At 35.6% G+C, this 21,167-nt stretch overlaps 1 protein-coding gene across 1 annotated transcript; it reads right to left on the reverse strand.

Moving 5' to 3' along the window:
• Positions 1-13,574: 13,574 nt before the first annotated feature.
• Positions 13,575-14,622, reverse strand: LOC106969814 (olfactory receptor 4K3-like). The gene has a single exon (XM_015066350.2). The coding sequence runs from the start codon at positions 14,620-14,622 to the stop codon at positions 13,684-13,686; it is 939 nt and encodes a 312-aa protein (XP_014921836.1). The 3' UTR covers positions 13,575-13,683.
• Positions 14,623-21,167: the final 6,545 nt, after the last annotated feature.

A 21,167-nucleotide genomic window follows, 5' to 3' on the forward strand; every position in this document is an offset into this window, starting at 1 on the left:
AGGTGATTTCAAATCGCCTGAGGATAAAACATGAAGAAAAGTGAGAATCAGTGGTACAAATGTAGTTTCCTATTTATCCTACTAGTTTATTCATATCCTAGAGTTAGAATTAATTTAATTGGAAAAGAAATATAAAGAAAACAGAATTACTATTTTTCCCTTCTTATTCCATTATCAGGCATTTTGTTTTCCTGTTAGAGATTTCAACACATTTCCCCTGACCACTTAACTAGGTATTTCCACAACCGAAAAATCTCAAACATTTCTGTCACCTTCACATTGCTTTCATACTAGCAAATTCTTGTCAGCTAGATATTTTACCTCACTGTTCAAATACAGATCATCAAGCTGAAACTGTTTAATAAGTTTTCACCTTGCTTCACCTCATCTGTGGGTTTTTTTTTGTACAATTTATCATGCAAGTCAGGTGTCCAAATTGAAATGCTTTATTCAAGACACATTATTTTCATGGTGCATGCATGGACCTCTATATCAAATAAAATATTGGGTATGAGAGAAAAAATACCGTTAGTAGGTAAGGAAATGTTTGTTAAGCAAAGATAATATTAACAGATAAAACATATTAAGTGATTCCTCCATGCAAGCCACTGTACTCAGTACATCATTGTAACTCTATAAAATTCTATAATATAATCACTGTTTTATTAGATTCATTTTACTAGTGTAGAAACTGAGTCCCAGAAGGATTAATTGTCAGAGCCAGAATTTGTATCTATGCTTGCAGGATACCAGAATTCCTGATCTAAACCATGGCAGTATGACATTCAAGGACGGCCCCTTCAATTATATCCTGGGTCTTATGCAAGACCCATCAATTAATTTTCTTCCTCTTTAAATTTTCCTTGACCTGTAACTAAGAGAACATTAAGCATTATGACTTATTAGCATAGTGAACTCTCTTTTGAAAAAGTCAAATCTTTATATCTTGTGTTCTTTTCTAATTTTTTTCCTCTCCAACTCTTCATTGGCAAGCTGGTCCAAACTTATTTTCATTCATAAGCTAAAATTAGTGTCCACAGGTCTCTTCCTTGTTAGGAAGAAGCTTTGGATCCTGGATATGTCACATAACACTTTCTTTTCAATCATTATTTACCTTGATCTTACCGCAGGATTTGATACTGTTTATCATGCCCTTCCTCGTTTCTGCAACTCCTTCTGACCTTGGCTTCTTGTCTTCTTTAAAGTCATTTCCCTTCCAACTTTTTGCCAATAGAAATTCCATTTGTTCAGGTAGTGAGCTAAAATCATTCAAATTAGGAGGGTGTAGGCCTATCCCACTTGAAAGTTTGTTATGGTTTTTCTAAACCAGTTACTATAATCTCATTTTCCTTGAGATGTTACGATGGATTGTGCAGCCCAGAATGGTTCATTGAATTGAAAATCAATGTCATCTGTGGAGAGTTTTCTTTCCCAAATAAAAAGGACAAATTTTCATGTGCAAACGGATTTTCCTGATCCATATTTTCCTGAATTTGATGCTAATGTTATGGCTAAAAGTGAAGTAACCCTGACATTCGAAAGCTCACGTGCTAAAAGTAAGAGTAAAAAGTTAGAAAGGACCTGGAACCCCAAATGCATGAATAGTCACTCTACCAAAGCCCTGAATGATCTCCCTCCTTCTGCTTTTTAGTACCTACATGTTCACTTTTCTATCTGTAGGTTTATCACTGCACTCCAGAGCAATATATTCATAGCTGTATACGATACACACAAATGGAAGTCTGACTTCCACCTTCAAGTTATTAAGCCAAAACTGAACTCATATTCCACACCATTGTTTTAATAAATATCATTACCATTTTCCCAGATGCCCAATACAGACACCTGTGTGGCACTCTTGTTTGTATTTCCCTTTCCACCTCTAGTTGCACAATTTTTATTGGTGAATATTTCTTCATTTCTATTCTCTTCATTCTATCGTCATTTTTTTTTCCCCCTTTGGTCTATGTATTTTATCATCTTGACAGTTGAAAAGATCTCTCTGGTCCATTCTTCCTCAAGTCCAGTTGATTCTATAGTCTGATTTGAGATATGTCTGTCAAAAGTCAAGTTTGATCATGTGACTTTCCTACTTAAAGCCTCTGGTAGGTTTATCAAGAGAAAATTCTTGAAATCTCACAGCACATCACATAATATACTGAGAAGAGATGAGTAATATTTGGTTTCAGAAGCTGTTTCCATGAAAATTTTAGGGAATGAATGTACTAAACAGTCACTGGATAAGTTTCAAAACTGATTCTTTTTTTTTTAATTTATTTTAATGTTTATTATTTTTGAGAGAGTGAGTGAGCACTAACAGGGGAAGGGCATAGAGAGAGGGAGACACAGAATCTGAAGGAGGCTCCAGCCTCTGAGCTGTCAGCAGAGAGCCAGATATGGGGCTTGAACTCACAAACTGTGAGGTCCTGACCTGAGCCAAAGTCAGAGCCAAAGTCAGACACTTAACCCACTGAGCCACCCAGGTGCCCCTCAAAATTGATTCTTGATAACATCTCTTAGTAAAATATGAAATATTAAGAAATATTTTTAACATGATTGTTTTAATAGAATTTTTAAACCAGCAGTCAAAATCTGGTTATAGGTGAGGTAGCAAAATCAATAACATAAAGAAGGAAGCCTGCAGCACTGTTTCAATCATATGCTATGGACAAGAAGATTAAATCAAGTAATACTACTGAAGGGACTGTTGCAAAATATATTAATTAACAAATCACACAGTTGTCGACCTCAAAAACTTAAGACAAATATTAAGCAATATTAAATTTAGTAAGATCATTTTATTTTTAAAATTTTTAAATATTTATTTATTTTTGAAAGAGAGAGAGAGACAGAGCATGAGTGGGTATGGGGCAGAGAGAAAGGGAGACACAGAATGTGAGGCAGGCTCCAGGCTCCGAGCTGTCAGCACAGAGCCCAACTCGGGGCTAAAACTCAAACTGTGAGATCATGACCTGAGTGAAGTTGGATGCTTAACCAACTGAGCCACCCAGATGCCCCTAATAAGATCATTTTAATAAATATAATGTCAACAATAACCTGTTAAATAGAGAAACTTCAATTATAAGTGAACAAAATGTGTAGTGTATGAATTCTACTGAAAAAAAATTTTCTGAAATATTTGAAAACTGTATGATAAGGGAAATGAAACCATGCAAATGGAGGGAAAGAAAGATGAAAAGTAATAAAAATATCAATTCTCACTGACCAATTTGTGCACTAACTGCAGCGCTCATTTGAAGTCCATTGGAAATCTTTTGGAACATTATAAAGTGATCCAAACGTCCGTTTCAAAACTCAGGAAATTTTCCAAAGGAAATGAAATGGGAATTGAGGACAAAATGAGAATGCTTTCTATAAAAGATATTAGAATATGTCCTAAACCTATACTAATTAAACAGTGATTAATTTGGCTAAAGGTCAACAGATAAATAAAATAGTTAAGAATGTGATACAAATAAGGGAATTTGACATATGATAAAAAAGACATCACAATTATGTAGGTGATGAAGAGTTATTCAGTCTATAACACTATATGTTAACTACACTGGAATTAAAATAACAATAGATAAATTCAGAATATTCAATAGTTGTTAAACATGTAGCTCAACATTGCAAACATAAAGTTATAAGTATCTTGTTATACATTTAACATTTTTTTTAATGCTTTTTTTTTTTTTTTGAGAGAGAGAGTGCCGCAGGAGAAGGGCAGAGGAAGTATCTTATTGTACATTTTATAGCAATGGAAGTTCTGGATGATTAGAAGGATTAAATGTACAAGTAAAATTATAGAATTTTAAGAAGATAGGTATGAATTAATTTGAAAACTTCAGGTGAAGAGGTCTTTCTGTATTTATTCCAAGTTCAGAAAGTAGATTCCAGTTTTGTATTTATTTCTCAACAAAATGGATAAACCTGTTGCTGCTGTAGGTTCGGGGAAGCAGTGCTTCTCATTCTCAGCTCATGGGAGATATGAAGTGGTACAGTCATTCTAGAAGGCAGTTGAGTCATAAAAGTAAAAAAACAAAACAAAACAAAAAACCAAAAACCCACCTCAGTAATCCTGTTGGAATTGTTTTGAAAGGAAATAGAGAAATGAACAAAATGTATTTGTAATGTTATTTTACTTATGAGCATTTTGAATAATGTAAGCTAATTGGAAACATATTGTTTAAGAATAACAGTGATTAAATAAGTGGATATATTCATACACGGCAGGCTTAAAAATGAACATTAAATCTACATTAAGTGGGGTGAAAAGATTTCAGTAAGTTAAGGAAACATTTATAGAGAAAATCTTATTTTGGGGGCTGGAATAACATTTTGCATGAGTAAATGTTTAGGATTCACCCCAAGTTTCTACAGGTGGTGGAATTTTAAATAGTCTTATGCTTTTTTTTTTTATGTTTATTTTTGAGAGAGAGAGAGAGAGAAAGAGAGAGAGGGAGAGAGAAAGCACCAAAGGGGGAGGGGCAGAGAGAGAGAGGGAGACATAGACTCTGAAGCAGGCGCCAGGCTCTGAGCTGTCAGCACAGAGCCCCATGTGGGGCTCAAACCCACAAACCTTGAGATCATGATATAAGCCAAAGTCAGATGCTTAACTGAGCCATCCAGATGCCCTTATTCTTGTTTCTTTATCTCCAACTTGATTTGCTATATATCTAGGGGTAATATTTATTGTTTTTTAAGTTTGAAAGTAAATGTGTCAAAATAAATTGAGAGGATGGAAAGAAACATTTATATAGGAGCCATTTCCAGGAAACAGTACAACGCAGTGTTTAAGAGCACAAACACAAGGCCCAAACTGTTTGCATCCCCAGATCCCCCATTTACCGGCTATTTGTTCTATGTTAGTTACCAGACTGCTGGATGTATCAGTTTCTTCATTGTTATAGGCAGATCCTAAGAGTCAGTAGCTTTTGTAATTGTTTTAAGGACTAAATGAATTGAAATAAGAAAACATCAGAAAATGCTCGGACATATAGTAAATGCTAAATAAGTGTTACCTATTGTGATAATTTTGATGATTTTCAGGAAACAGACCTAGCATTTCAGACTGGTAACTGATTGAATAAATCTGGCAGAAAGAAAGCTAGCATGCCCTTGTCATGTTGTTTCAGTAGGAATACAATCCTGAAGGCATAGATACTGCTTTTTGTTTTAAGATACTAATATTTAGAGAAAAGGAGATGGAAGAGTCAATATACTTCATATACTATCTTTAAAAAGATACTAGAGCTTTGAAGAATATGTTTATTCATCATACAGTTTTAACTCTGAGAATAATACCAGAAGGATACTAAAAAACATGAATGAAAATCATTCAAGTTAAGTGAATTAACAAAAGAAAAGGGTGACTGAAAGAGAAATAAATTATGGGGAGCCAAAAAAGGGGTGATAATAATGGAGCCAGATACTGTAGAATTAAAGATTGAATTTCCACCTACCTGCAGACTCTGGTTTCACCCTCCAGCTTCAAGGGATTGAGAAACACAGAGAGATTAACTCCCTTTTAGATTCATTGTTATTAATTAAGACACATAGTTAAAAATAGTGCTCACCATTAGGAATGAAACCAATTACAGGGCTGGGTATTAATGACTAATATCTATTCCATTATTGGTTGTCTATAGAAATTAGGTCTTTTATGAACATTGGGTTTTTCCCCAAGGTCAAGTTACATGAGCTACAGAACAGTGTGATAGAGAAATTGAACAGTCTGGTGTTATGAGTAGTAATTATGTGATTGTGACAGTATTTTTTCAAATTTGAGATTAGAGATGTGATACATTACAGATGTTTTATAGATTATAGAATTGTTGAAAGTTAACAGAATCATGACTCACTGATTATATCTGTTTGGCATCAGTATTATGTAAAGGACTAAATACCACTACACTCTTAATTGCTAGTTGCACTTAGGATTCTGAGAAATAGTAAATTTGTATTTGAAAAATATGAAAGCATCAAGCATAGATTGAATATAAACTCAAAAATGTCACTTGGAGTTTTAATAACCTGAAATAATTCTACATGGAAGTCTAGAGACAAAGGAATTTTTGTTTTTGGGAAAAAAGCAGTATGTTCATTGGTTAAATATACTTAAGTGATGTTTTTCAGTTTTCACAAATAACTTAAGCAAACAGAGTACTTTACCTAGGGCTTCACTGCAGGATTTCTTGGAGTTCCACCTGTACAGCTTTAGCTTGGGATCCCTTTTGTGATGAAATGATTTTCTGTTGAAAGGAAATGGAAGCTATTTAATTAAGAGGAATATATTTTCTGGAGGGATTACCTCCAGAACATCAGTCCTTTTTAGCTAAAACGCAAAGCTTTTCATGGCAAATATACTGGCCAAGTCCCTATACATAGAACTAGAAAAGTACTGAATAACAAAATAAGGGGAACATAATGAATCTGAGAATGATAATGCAGTCTGGTTAATGAAGTGTGAATTGTGTAAATGAGGAAGAATCAAGACAAGATAACAGTGCAGAAACAACTTACAAGAACCTGAGAATCTTTTCTCTGCAAACTGAAATCCATAAATATTCATTGTTTCCTGATTAAAGAGTGGGAAGGCAATAGATTTGGCATTAATGAATTAAGGATACAGACTCTATTGACTACTGTTCTCCTCCTCATCTCAGCAATATAAACTACGAGGAAAGGTGAGGCAATATGAAAATGCAATGATGGCATGATTTATTATCTATACTGACTAGATGAAAGTCAGAAGGAAATGTGATTCATTTTGTCGCCAGTTGTTCAGAAGCATGGGTGTATGGGTGTTTTGGTTCATGAATTATTTTAGTAAATAAAAAATGAACTTAGTTTACCATTTTACTTTTTGTTCCTAATTTCATAGTATTGGGTTTCCCAGGACAATAATTTACCTTACTTACAATACGTTCTATCACCATATCATTATAATGGGGGTTGGGTAGGTAATTTGGTGTCTGAGGCAAACTTGTTTGCTGCTTGACCAGGCAATCTTTGGTGGTAACTCTTATTTCTGGTATTCCTCTTAGTATTTTGATCACAAATATTTTAGTGTCCAAAACCAAGTGTTAGTGTCTGTTCTGGTACTCTGTGAAGCAGGAACCATGACAGAATTATAGGATAGTTCTAGGAGGAAATGTCTGTGAAGGAGAATAAGAGCAGTAGTGGGTAAGGAAAGCCTTCTTAACAAAATGTCATGTGGCTCTTGTGAAAAAGGAAGGGAAAGGAGGGAGATTGGATGGGGTAGCCTCAGACTGAAGTGCAGCTCTGAGAAACCCCGGTCAGGTTGATGGGGGCTCCAGCAAAGATTGAGCAGGAATGTCCGGGCTCTGGTACACCTACTGTTGTCAATCATTGGCTGGGAGAAGCCTGGAGGAGACCGTGGCCTCTGTGAATGGTGCTTTGGAATCTGAAATTGTTAACAACTGGAAACTGTCAGCTAAGTACATCTGCTGAAGCCAATTCTATCTTGAAGGGAGACATGAATGGTCTCCTCATGACCCTCCTGTGGCTCAGTGCAGTGTTAGATATTCTCTACCTATTATATAGCAGATTTCACAACATTTGAAACCTTTGTTTGATGTTTCATTGTTCTGATACTTTTGATTTTATTTCAAAAGAATCTCGTTTTTCTTTGTTAATACCTATTTGCTTCTAATTTTTTTTAATGTTTATTTACTTAGAGACAGAGTGTGAGTGGGGGGAGGGACAGAGAGAGAGAGAGAGGGAGACACAAAACTGGACGCTTAACCAAGAGCCACCCAGGTGTCCCAATACCTATTTGCTTCTAAATCACTGTTAGATCTGCCTTTATATTCCTCTTTACTCCCCAGTAATTTCTGTTCTCTTCAAGCTTGCCATCTATCTAGGAAAACAAATGAAATGGGCAATATTGTATGTTAAATACTATTATAAGTTGGTAGACAGTCCTAGACTGAAGAGTCTATAGAAAGGACATGTAACTTTTAAACAAAAATGTTGCCTAGGAACAATAAGTTTATTTCTGTCTTGTGAATGTGTACCTCTTAATTCTCTTTATTTCACACATCCCCTCACCTACATTTCTTTTTATGCATTTTGTTTAGTGCCCTTGCCTTATTTAAATGGTCAGGACTTCCAATAAAATTCCAAATATTAGTGTTGAGAGGAAGCATGTTTTTCTCATTCCCAATCTTAGGTTAAAGGTTGGAATTGGAAAGGTTGGGGGAGCTTCCAATATTTTATCATTAACTGTGACTTATGCTGGAGATGTTTGTAAGTACTTTTTCAGCTCGAATACTTTTCATTCTAAATCTACATTTCTGGGTTTTAACATGAAAGTGTATGGGATTTTATCAAGTGTTCTTTCTATATCTACTCAGATATGTGTATAACTTTTCTCCCCACCCCCCATTTTTTTTTTAACCTGGTGATTGGTTTCCAATAGTTAGGTCAACCTTGCATTTCCAGTACTAAATTAATTTCGCATAATATTTTATTCTTATTATATATCATTTCACTTTCTTTGCTATAGTTTTGGATGTTGCATGTATGTTTATGAGAGTGAACAGCATGTAATTTTTCTTTTTTATGTCTTTATCTGATTTTCATGTAAAATTTATGTTGGCTTCATAAATTTGGATAAAGTGTTAGCATCTGGTGTGAAACCCATTCTTCCAAATTTGTGGACATCTTGGAGGAAAAAAAATGTAGAAGGAATGGTAGAAATGACCTCTCCATCTCCTTGGAGGAATGCTACTTGGACCACTTGTAATATTTTTTATTAGAAAGATAATGGGGAGTCTTCACAAACGTAGCCCTTTTACCAGGCTACACTTGGCCTGTCTAGGTTGCTAATAGTAAATTAGCCTGGAATTTTTGGAATGATTGGATAGATTCAGCTGAAAAATGTCAATTAGCTATGCATTTGTCAGAGTAAATGTTGAAGATGTTTTATGACCAAAATAAGGTCCTTTTCTGTAAGGAGGCTATACATGCATCATTAGGGCCGAGTCTTCATTGTTCTGTCTTCTTCACGTGCAGCCTACAACAGCCTGAACAAACTTGGGGACTCTTCTTAGTGGTCTCAGGAGTCTCCATTCTTGACCTTTGTGTTCTGTATCCTTTGACTTATTGGTAAATTTTGATAGCAGATAATGTTTTTGATTGTCCAACTTTGTTATTTTGGCCAAAAAAAAAAAAAAAGGTGTTTCTTCTTTCTCTCTTCTCAAGAGAACGTTATATAAAAAATATTTCTTTTTTCTTTTTAAAATTTTTATTTTAAATTTCTGTTTTCTTTCTTAAGTGTTTTGAGTATTCACCAGGGAAGCCTACTTTAGGCCTGCACTTTTCTTTGTGAAATGCTGTATCAGTCAGGGATCAGCCATCAAAAAGGACGCACACATGATTTGAACAGAGTTTAATATAAAAATTAACCAGGTACAAAGTTGTTAACTAGGTATCTGAAAGTATATAAAGATAGCTCTCTGCTTTCATGGAGGTAACAGTTGTAAGAAGCAGCTTCTACTCCTAAGGGTGAGGGAGCAGAGACAAGAAATTGGAATTACTGAAATGTAGTTCTTTAGAATAGAGTCCTGTGGAGCTGATGAAAATCCCTTTTTGGAGGGAGTGTATCTTGGCTATTGCTTGTTTCTCTGAACTCAGAAGAGAGGCATGATAAGCCCGGGACCCGGATTTTTTGGAGATAGAGTAGCAGCATGCTAGTGTTATCTCTAAGAAAGCCCAATGAGGCTAGTTCACAAACTGTTGGAGAGACCGCACCCTGGATTCACCTGCTGCCATAGCAAAGAAACATCACTGCAGTAGCTGTGGTGATAATGCTCACACAGGCACAGCAGGCAGAGGGGGGACCCATAAGAAGCAAAGAGGAAGGAATCCCTTCCCCTGTCTCTACCTTTCCAACCTCCCCCTGGCATGGTCTATCACCAGAACATAAAATATAGACAGATGGCAGTACAAGAATGTGGTTTGTAGAGTCCCCATATCAGAAAGCACAATACAAAAGGGTGGGTTTTGAGCTGAGAGATAATCATACAGTTTCAATATGTTTAATAAACATAGGTATATAAGGATATTTTTACTTTAGGAGGTAGTTTCTTATAGGAATTTTCCTATTTTCTGTAAAACTTTAAATTTAGAGGTGTAAGATTGGACATAATATCATCTTATAATATTTTTAAGGATTGCAGCATCTATATTTTTCATACTGGTTATTTGTGCCTTTTTCCCCCTTCTTGATCAGTCTTGCCAATGTATCGTCAATTTTGTTGATCTTCTGAAATAACCAACTTTGGTTTTGTTAAGTGTTGAATGTAACATTTTTTTTAATTTTGATTAATTTTTGGTCTTATTATTTTCCTCCTCTAGTTTCCTTAGGTGAATTATCTTTAGATGGGCACTTAGATCACCTGTATGCGTCATTTCTCTTTTAAAAATATGTGCATATAGAAAAGTGCTTGCAAATGCGGCTATAGCTGCATTCCATATGTGCTTATGTATGTATTGTTTTTTTATTAGTATTTAGTTAAAAATTTTCTTAATTTCCATTGTGTTTCTTTTTGAAATATGGATTACTTAGAGGTGAATTGTGTTGACTTACTAATGAGTTAAATGAAGTTCATATGCTTAGAAAATAGATGGACAGTAGGATCTCATGTTATAGTCTGTCAATTAGAATATTAATTATATTGTCTAGCAAGAACTCAATCCTGATCCAATGTTGTTTTATTCCTCCAGTACAGAGTTGTGAGAAAACGTTATATATAGCCTTCAAATCACTTATGAATAAATGGTGGTTCCTAAAACTAAAGACTTCTATTACTGAGTACAGCTGAGATAATTGCATCTTAAAAATATTCCAAGAAACCATCATATGTCCCCATGAATATCTGAAGGCTGATCTAAGTATTGCTTCCATGATTATTTGGTTTGGGGAAATACAACTTTCTGCAAACATCTCTTTTTTAAAATTTTATTTTTGATGTTTACTTATGTTTAAGAGAGAGAGACAGTGAGGGACAGAGTACGAGCAGGGAAGGGGTAGAGAGAGAAGGAGACACAAAATCTGAAGCAGGCTCCACGCTCTGAGCTGTCAGCCTAGAGTCTGATGCGGGGCTCAACTCACGGACTGTGAGATCATGACTTGAGCCGAAATCGGACACTCAACTGACAGAGCCACCCAGCCGCCCCAAACATCTCTTGATATAGTTGGCACTTCTCTTTTTAAAAATATTTCAGGAAATTAAAAATTCTAACTACCATTATTTATATAGTTTCATTAGATCAGCTATGTCATCATCACTTTATTTTAACGGTATAGAGATTGAGATGTCATTATTAACAGTTTAGGTCTTGGTATACAGATAGTACACAAGAAGTCATGGCTTTCTTCTTTTGTTCATGGGAGTAAACTAGAAATCACAATATTATAAAGGTGTGTCAGTATAATTTTATTTAGCAAATGGCCTGTATCACTCAGTGCTATAATATATGCTCTATTACAATGGCAGTTTCATTCAAAAAGATCATAAGATGTTGACATGACTGTTTTGCCCAATCCAAGACTACTAACACTAACACCCAACTGCTCACATTTTCTTTCTCTATGTTTTACTATTTATGCATGCCATATCATACATTTTGGGGGCTTTCTGTTGCGGGCTTCCCTCGAAAGGAGAAATTGGTTAGGTATATAGCCCAAAAGAACATGGCCTATCTGAAACTTGTAGAAAGAAAGGTTGTGTGGTATGTGGAATTTTGTGGTGGTGGTGGTGTTGTTAGAAGACCAAAAAGAAAGCCTTTCCTTCATTATTTTTTTTTTAATTTGCAATATATAACACGTGAAATACACAAAGCAATATAAGTAGGTCAAAGAAGAGCATGCAAATGAACGATGGGATGGTGGTAGATAGAACATACCAATACCATCTTAGTTGCCTCGGCTCCTTCTGGAGTCCCTCTGTTTCCTGGAGGGAGCATTAGCTCTGCTCCTCTCAATGTGTAGCTTTCATTACTGACTCCAAAGCATCTGCTCCAGTTGTGTGCCAGCCACCAGGACAGAGGAAAGAGAAAATGGAGCTGATGTCTTTAAAGAGATGGCTGAAGTTTCACAAATTGCTTCTCATGTTCTGCTGCCAGAAGTCACTCATATGGCCACATCCGTCTGCAGAGACTAGGAAATGTGCGCTGCAGCTGGGTGGTCATGTGTCCAGCTGAATCTTGAGGGTGTTGTGTTAGTCATGGGAAGAATAGGCATATGGACCCTTAGCAGCCAGGCACTGACTTACGGTGTATTCCCATGTTTGGTTTTACAAGGCAACACAAGATTGTTTTTCAGGATGGTTAAGTCAACTTTCACCCACCATCAGGCTATAAAATTTCCATTAATACACAGCAATACATATTGTCAACAATAACTGTTACTGACAGATGTTTTTCTTTAACATGTATGTCATTATGATCTAAAGTTACATTTTTGTGATTACTAATGAGGTTGAGTGTCTAGTGTCCAGTGGTATTTCTTTTCAGAAATAAACACCTGGTCTAAATTTTTCCCACTGTCCCCCCTTTGGATTATTTCTTTTTTATTAATTTCTAGGAAGTTTTTAGATTTTTGAATAAAATTATTGTGTTGTATGCATTGATGGTTTCATTTTGGCTTTCTTCTCTTTGCTGTAAATTTTTTGCTTCAAAGGAACACATTCTTCCCGTCTACTAGCAATCCTTTCTTATTGCTTTAACATCAGGTAAAATTAGAATCATGAAATTCATTTATTCACATAAGAAAATAAGTAATGTTTCAAGAAGTTGTGAATACTTTTCCTGTTGTATTTAGCAAAAAAATATGTGAAGAGAAATTCAATGTTTGAATCAACATTTAAGACTTGAAAACTTGGGGCTCCTGGGTGGCTCACTCACTTAAGCATCCGACTTTGGCTCTGGTCATGATCTCGCTGTTCGTGGGTTCGAGCTACGCGTTGGGCTCCGTGCTGACAGCTCAGAGCCTGGAGCCTGCTTCGGATTCTGTGTCTCCCCTCTCTCTCTGCCCCTCCTCCGCTTATGCTCTCTCTCTGTCTCTCAAAAACTGAATAAATGTTAAAGACTGAAAAAAAAGACTTGAAAATTTGAACTATAAGGGTTATGCTGTGGAGTACAAGGGCAATAACATTATAATTTGATTCATTTTTTTTCTAGGTAGATGTAGATCACTCAAATATCTTTATTATCCTCTCTAGCTAAGTTAGAATTAAAGTAAGTAAATCATGTATTATTAGAAATGAGAATAATGGTAATTAACTCTGGTTTTGTAACATATGTAAACTAGGTAAAATGCTTAGCATGGTGTAGGGATTATTGGTAAACTAATGGTAGTATTTATTACTCTTATCATTATCATTATCAATGTTGTCATCTGGAAATATTTGAATAAATATAAAGGAATATTTATACAAATTATTATTTTCAATTCTTATCCTCTCCAAGTGGTAAGAATATAAGTGTTGGAGTTTTGAACACATTTTCATAATGGAATAAACACAAACCATACATCTGGGAATACTTAAAGCTATCGGTATGATGAACAGGTCATGTTTCCAGTTCAGTTTATAGGTAAAAATGTGGCCAAATTTGGATGCAAAGGGTGCAATTTCTGATTTAATGAGAAAACTAGAAATTATCCTTTGAATCCATATGCTGACTTATCAGTCTCTTTATGGCATTCCTAATGTCTTTATTTCTCAGTGTGTAAATGGCTGGATTCAGGAGAGGTGTGATTACTGTGTAAAACACAGCAAGAAACTTGTCCACCCAAGTGATGCTAAGTGGCCACAGATAGATGAAGATGCAGGGTCCAAAGAACAGCAGCACCACTGTGATGTGGGCAGTACAGGTAGACAGTGCCTTTGATGCTCCATTCTTAGAGTGAAGGCGCACTGTTACTAGGATATAGGTGTAGGAGATGAGTAGGATAATGAAGCAAGTTGTTGCCAAGACCCCGCTGTCAGCATTTATCAATATTCCCAGAGTATGTGTATCCATGCAGGCCAATTTGATCACCAAAGGGATATCACAGAAAAAACTGTCCACTGTTCTGGGTCCACAGAAGGGCAGATCTAAAATCATAGCTAGTTGGCTCATGGCATGCACAAAGCCAATGGCCCATGATATCAAAACCAGCCAGATGCACTTTTGTCTGTCCATGATGCTGGAATAATGGAGTGGCTTGCAGATGGCCACATAACGGTCATAGGCCATTGTCACGAGTAGCACCATCTCACCCCCTCCAAAAAAATGCACACAGAGGATCTGGCTCATGCAGCCATCGAAGGAGATGGTCTTATTTTCCTTTAGGAAGTCTATGATCAGTTTAGGGGTAGTTACTGAGGAAAGGCAGAAGTCCACAAATGAGAGATTGGCTAAGAGGAAGTACATCGGGGAATGGAGATGAGGGTCCGTGATGAATAAGAACACGACAAGGAGGTTGCCCACAACCGTCATCAGGTAAAGCATGGAAAATGGCAGTAAGAGGAAGTTCTGGACCTCTCTTGAATTACAAAGTCCACGAAAAATAAACTCAGACACCACAGACTGGTTAGCTTCCTCCATTTAGTACGTTGTGTTCTCATGTGACCTAAAGGAAGAACTAAGAACTTCTAGAATGGAAAGAAAAATGTAATTAATGCTCAGGTACTAGAGAGCAGATAAGTAGTACTCATGTCAAAAATTCAAATCATACCATTGTACAAAAGCTCAAAATGGAAAATAAAGTTTTTGTGATTTTATAAGTAGGCACAGTCTGATGGCCCAGAAGGAGAGCTAAGCATAGAAGGGTAGGTCAAAAGCCTTACCTAGCTTAAGTATAGTTGTTATGGGAATAAAAAATGAATATATTCTGGGTAAAAATTTCAGTAGTAATATATTGGGTAAATAATTTCTCCAAGGCTTGAATGTGCCTCTTCTGCAGGAAAATGAGTAGCTTTAAATATATTCAGAAGTTATTTCCCAGAATCCAGGAAATAATCAAATGCTACATTTCTGACACAAAACTTGCTTCCCAGAAAAAAATATTGCTTTGTGAAAATGTGTTAGTAGACTGAACCAATTATTTCACTGACTCTGGGAAAAACCATTCATCAAATGACTTGAGAAAAGATAGTTGTGTTTCCAAAGAGACCCCAGTTACTGACTGTGCGTTCCCAGTATCCAGTATTTCCTGGCATTTGGAATCTCCTCGTGGAAGAATATGACCACAAACTCCTGTTTCCCTTGGCCTGAGTAACATTAACATGCCTTGATGGTCCCCAGTTCTGGGTTCTCATTGGTAACAGAGATTTCTTTTTTGAGGCTGCCCTAAATGAAGGATATATGAAAGCTACTTTTACTCCTGATTGTTCTTCAGGAGAAAATATAAATTCTAAGTTCATTTGTATGTAAACTCTTCATTTCTATTGTTTAACTTGAGCTCTGTGGAAATACATATGTTTACTATTTTCTGTAAGCCAGGAGGCCAAGGTCTTTTTTCATTTTTCCTTCTCTTTTTCCATTTCTTCTTTGGTCTCTCTTCATATCTCCATCTTTCTCATAACCTAATTTTTTTTAAAGTTCAGATTATAAAAGGGATTAATTACCTCTAATTATATAGCACATCTATGTTAAGCACCTTGAAAACAGTTATCTGTCTTCTTTATTCATGTGTTTGTAATCCTTCTGCCGGGCTTAAAGCATTTTGCATTTCCACCAGCAATGTATGAATTACCTGTGTTTTCACAGGCTGTCCAGTGCGATGTTATTGTCATATGATGATGAGAATTGGGAAGTGTATGTGGTTTTAATTTCTTATTGTGATTTTATGCATTTTCTCCATTTTGAAGGATTGACGTTCTTTTTACTCCTTTTTTTTTTTTTTTTTTTACTTTTTCCTATTAGGTTTTGTTCTTTCTCCTTCTAAGTATTTTTCCACAAAAAGTAAGACTTTATTAGAAAAATCAACATGTGCTTATGATGTCCTTGTTAATATCATCTCACTATTGAATTCTAATTATTTATTTTAATTTAATGTCCTTTAATATATTTTTTGGTTAGAATACTTCATATAACCTCACAAACTATATACATACATACCCAAATTATCTATTTTCCAAGTTGTAAATTAAAAAGTAAAAAAAACTAGAATATAAACAGGTCTTTGTGACTCCAAAGCTTCCAATATAATTTTCCTGCTAGAAATGGCACCTGGTTGAAACCTTGATATTGACAGGACTAACAAAATAAATTAAATTTCTTAAAATTTTTTTTTAAGAAAATAAGACAGGGGAGCCTGGTTGGCTCAGTCGGTTAAGTATCCAATTTTAGCTCAGGTCATGATCTCGTGGTCTGGTCCATGGGTTTGAGCCCCACATGGGGCTCTGTGCTGACACCTCAGAGCTTGGAGGCTCCTTCAGATTCTGTGTCTCCCTCTCTCTCTGCCCTCTCTCTCTCTCTCTCAAAAATAAACATAAAAGTCTTCTGAGGTAAGACTTTTTGTTCTATGAAGAGGTAACAGAGACACAAATAAATGTAAATGGCTAGTAACGATAGGAGTGAGATACACAGGTTCACATTAAAATCTATTCAGTTTCATTGTTTTGAATTTTAGGTACTTTGCCCTACAGTTTTTGACTGAAACATTTCTCCATTTGCTGCTTTGATCAGGGGTAAAACAAGTAAAATCCAAATGGAATTAGAAAATGTCAGGATAAGTTGGAGGGTTTTTGAGAACCCATCTTCCCCAACCTGGGCATCTGGCAGCATTTAAGGTCATAGAAAGGCAATGCTGTTGTTAGTATTTGAAATGCTGTTAGGAATTCGGAAGTCCCAGGGATTTGTTGCGAGAGAAAACCCATAATCTTTCCCAGAAGACATGAACCAAATAACACATTCAGAACTCTAAGCTCTATAGATAGGTATGGAAAAAAATGCTTTAGGAAAAACAAAAGAATTTAGTCTTAACCTGTGGGGAAGACATTAAAAGTGTGAGTTCAAACATCAATTATCTGGGATATACTTACACTACACAGATCACCTCTGACACCGGTTTCTTCGCTGCTTACTGAGAGGGCTTACTCCAGAGTCTGCTTTAGGTGAAATGAATTCCAGGTAATTTTCTGCCATGAGCATTATTGGAGGGACTGTGTCCTCCTCGGTGTGCCAAGTGTGCACTATGAAGAGTAGCCTGTGAGCTTGGAGGCTTTCCATCTCTATCTCTGTGTTTTAAGTAGAGCCACGTATTTGGAAAGGTTTTCCCTGTCATGCTCTTGGGGATCCTTAGCTTCCAAGGTTCCCTGAGGAAAAGCTGGGCGTTGAGGGCATCATGCAATAAAAATCCACCCTTTTCAAAGTAGATTCAAGTTAGTCTAGTTAAATACAAGTGAAAGTGTAAGAAAAAGGTGTTTCAAGCCTTTTATTTCTTTGTGTATTTTGAGGATATAACTTTATTTCTTTTGCCCTGTATCTACCATGTTATAAAGGGAACTAAGATATTGGTACCAATCCCAGCAGAAGTTAGATGATTTACATAGATGGGCAGGTGACAGCTAGCTCGTCTTTGGCATGTTGCAACTAGGCTTATGATTTAAGGGCCTACTTGAACCTCGCTTCTTGGATTTCAGAGAAATGTTAGGTCTCAACCTTCATGGTACTTCCTTATGCAGGGTCCTGTATATTAGTAGTTTGAGTGTAAACCATATTATAGGCATTTCTCTAAGTGTTGAAAAGATAAAGAAAGGATAGTTCTTAATTCACTCTTTTATTAAAGAAATAATATAAAAATGCATGTTAAGTTACTAGGATTTAAACTATTAACATTAGATTTATTTAGATCAAATTTTGAAGTATCTCTTCATCTGTCCTTTCCAATGTCATCCAGTCTTGCAGGTAACAGCTACCAATCCTACAGGGCATCCTTGTTACTGTTCCCATCAGTAAAGATGAGTATACCTATCAACTTAATGTCTTTAGAGAATTTAGCACTTTATCTGTCTTTTGTGTTTGTTTGCAATGTTGATTTTAAAGAAATTAGATGTGAAAGGCTATTGATAAAAATTTTTCATTTCTTTCTTCTCTTATCCCTTATTGGCTCTGCTTTTGCTTGTCTTCTTGCTGTCTCATTGTCTCCCTCTAAGATATCATCTGTTTCATGTCTAGATCTCAAAGCCTTTAATATATTTGCTCCATGATCCATTTTATACCCTGAGGCCTAGAATCTAGAACCTCTCAGTCTGAGAACAGAAGGATTCAATGCCTATTCACTTGCTTGTGTGCGATGACTCACTTTCCAGACAGCATCTCGTATCATCATGATAAAACATAGGTCCATTTTTACAGAGGAGAAAACAGGCAAAAAGAGGCTAAGTGACTTTCCCAAGCCTTACAGCTGTGACGTGAAAGACCAACAAGAGATGCCCTCTGAGTAAGGATGCTGGTTCAGAGGTGAGTTTGAGGAAGTACACAATCACCGTGAAACTTAAAAAAAAGTAAAAACACTTGTAATGCAATAAAGTATTTCATTTTATAAATGTTTTTGTAATTTATAGTTTTCACACAAACACAGTTTACATATAGCAAAATTAAATCTTTTAAGTATTCAGTTCTGTAGTTACACATACATGTATATTTTTGAAGTTTTTATTTAAATTCCAGTTATTTAACATACAGTGTAATGCTAGTTTCAGTTGTACAACATACTGATTCAACACTTTCATACAACACTTGGTGGTCTTCGTGACCAGTGCCCTCCTTAATGCCTATCACGTATGTAACCCTTCCCCTCACCCTCCTCCCCTCCAGCAACCCTCACTTTGTTCTCTGTATTTAAGAATCCCTTATATCCTTAGGGATAAAGTTAGGGATAGGATTGGTACAGCAATAAATATGGATATCTATGGTGCTAGTGATTGTGAGAGTTTTTCAATGAATAGCTTCAGAGCATCTGTGATAGATTATAGTAGGTCATGGGGGCCAGTGGTGTTTAGTTCTTTATGAAGTCGTATATAGGTTAATACTTTTCACTTGATTAGTGTGAGGAATGTTTCAGGAAGGAGCATAGGTATAATTAGGCAGAATATTAATTATGAATGTGGTTTAGGAAGAGGAATTAAATCTCTGGTAATAAAGTTTCATTAAATTTTTTTTTTAATGTTTATTTATTTATTTATGTTGAGAGAGAGAAAGCACGAGTTTGGGAGGGCCAGAGAGAGAGAGAGTCCCAAACAGGCTGCACACTATCAGAGCAGAGTCTGATGCAAGGCTCAATTTCACCAACAGTGACATCATAACCTGAACTGAAATGAGTTCGATGCTCAACTGACTATGCCACACAGGCACCCCACGTTTAAGTTTTACACAGTTACTGGGCCATGTTCTTTGGTAGGGATAGGTATAAATTAATTAGATTAATATTATCTCATTTATTAATGTGAAGGCACTTTTGTAATGCAGTCCTTATTTCTCTTGTCTTTTTCTACTGGGGGTAATGTAGAACAGATAGACAGTGACCTGGATTACTCATATCTGAACTCAGATCACATAGAACTTTAATTGTTGAACAAACCAACCATTAATAATGGTTACAGCATTAGGGTGTCCTGACCCAACCTTGAGGTCATAAACCTTATGAAGCTTTGAATAAGATAGTGCTGTTATCCCTAGGTTAAGTTGTTCTGTTGATCAGTGTTTTGCATCAATAAGTGATAAACTGTTTGACTGGTTGGTCTAGATTTTAATTACTTGAAGGTTATTTTTTTTATCCGAGGTCATGTCAAACAAAATTATTAGTCCATTTACAGTTTAATTATCTTTTATTTGGTTAAATTTTTTGTTCATTTTTGGACTGATTAATTAAAGCTCCATAGGGTCTTCTTTTCTTATGTCATTCTTGCCTTTTCACAGGAAAGTCATTTTCATTGATTAAGAGTAAGAGTAAGTAAACCCTTATATGGTCACTCATACGAGTTCCTTTTTTCTGGAACAAAAGATTATGTTGCCTTTACACAGTGAGGATACTGTAGCCATTAAATAGATGTCACTGGGCAAGCAGTGCCTCTAATACTAGAAATGCCAGAGGTAATGTTTTTTCTAAACAAGTGAGGTTTGTGTTTGCTGAGTTTCTTTGACTTTTAAAAATCTTTCCTTAAATGCATACCTGTGTTGGGTTAACAATTAATTTAATAAGTAATGAATTACTGGGTTAAATTTATTTTGTTAACTATCAGTGATTGTCCATTCTAATATAAGCTTATGCAAGGAGAAATAACTCATGTTACTCAAGTGAGTGTTATTGCTTCTATTAATTAATAGATTAATCCAGTATTAGGTTAGTAGTTGGTCCTTAGTGTTGGAATTTTGATAAATATATTGTTGACCTTGGATACTTTAATTGGTGACCACTTCTAGGCCAATTAAGGTGTTGTTCATTCTTACTATCCAAGGAAGGTTGTATCCTATATCTAAAGATTGTACCTTTTAGTTAATTAATTTATTTTTATTTATTTTTTAAAGCTTATGTATTTATTTTGAGGGAGGGAGAGAATGATAATGTATTTATTTTGAGGGGAGGGGCAAGTGGGAGAAGGAGAAAGAGAATCCCAAGCATAGTCTAGATTGTCAGCTCAGAGCCTGATGTGGGGCTTGATCTCATGTAATGTGAGATCATGACTTGAGTAGAAATCAGGAGTCAGATGTTTAACTAACTGAGCCACCCAGGTGCCTGTAGGCTGTACCTGTTTAGAAAAGTATTTAAATTTATGTTGAAATTATTATTTTTTAAGATAAGTTTAAAAATGAACTAAAATTCTGTTCTGGATGACCAGCTATCACTAGACGTGATAGGCTTTTCACCTCTACCTGTAAATCTTCTCACTCTTTGGCTACATAGGTGACTTTGTTCTTTATAATTGTTTATGGGTAGCTTGTCTGGTTTCAGGGTAGTTAAGTTCTTTTTAATTGTTCTAAGTAAATAATTAGGCAAAAATAAAAGTGTAAACTTTGCTATTTAGTGCTTTTAATATTTCTTTTATCATTCTTTAATGGTACCTTTTCTATAGCACCAATTAGAAATTTCATCTCCTATACTCATAATTTAATTTAATTTTTAGATGTCTATTTATTTTTTGAGG

The sequence above is a fragment of the Acinonyx jubatus genome, chromosome B3 (genome assembly GCF_027475565.1).
Source record: "Acinonyx jubatus isolate Ajub_Pintada_27869175 chromosome B3, VMU_Ajub_asm_v1.0, whole genome shotgun sequence".
In the NCBI taxonomy this organism is placed as follows: Eukaryota; Metazoa; Chordata; class Mammalia; order Carnivora; family Felidae; genus Acinonyx; species Acinonyx jubatus.

Bases quoted from the DNA above. Each gene is read 5' to 3' on its own strand.
- LOC106969814 (XM_015066350.2), bottom strand. From the start codon at position 14,622: ATGGAGGAAGCTAACCAGTCTGTGGTGTCTGAGTTTATTTTTCGTGGA.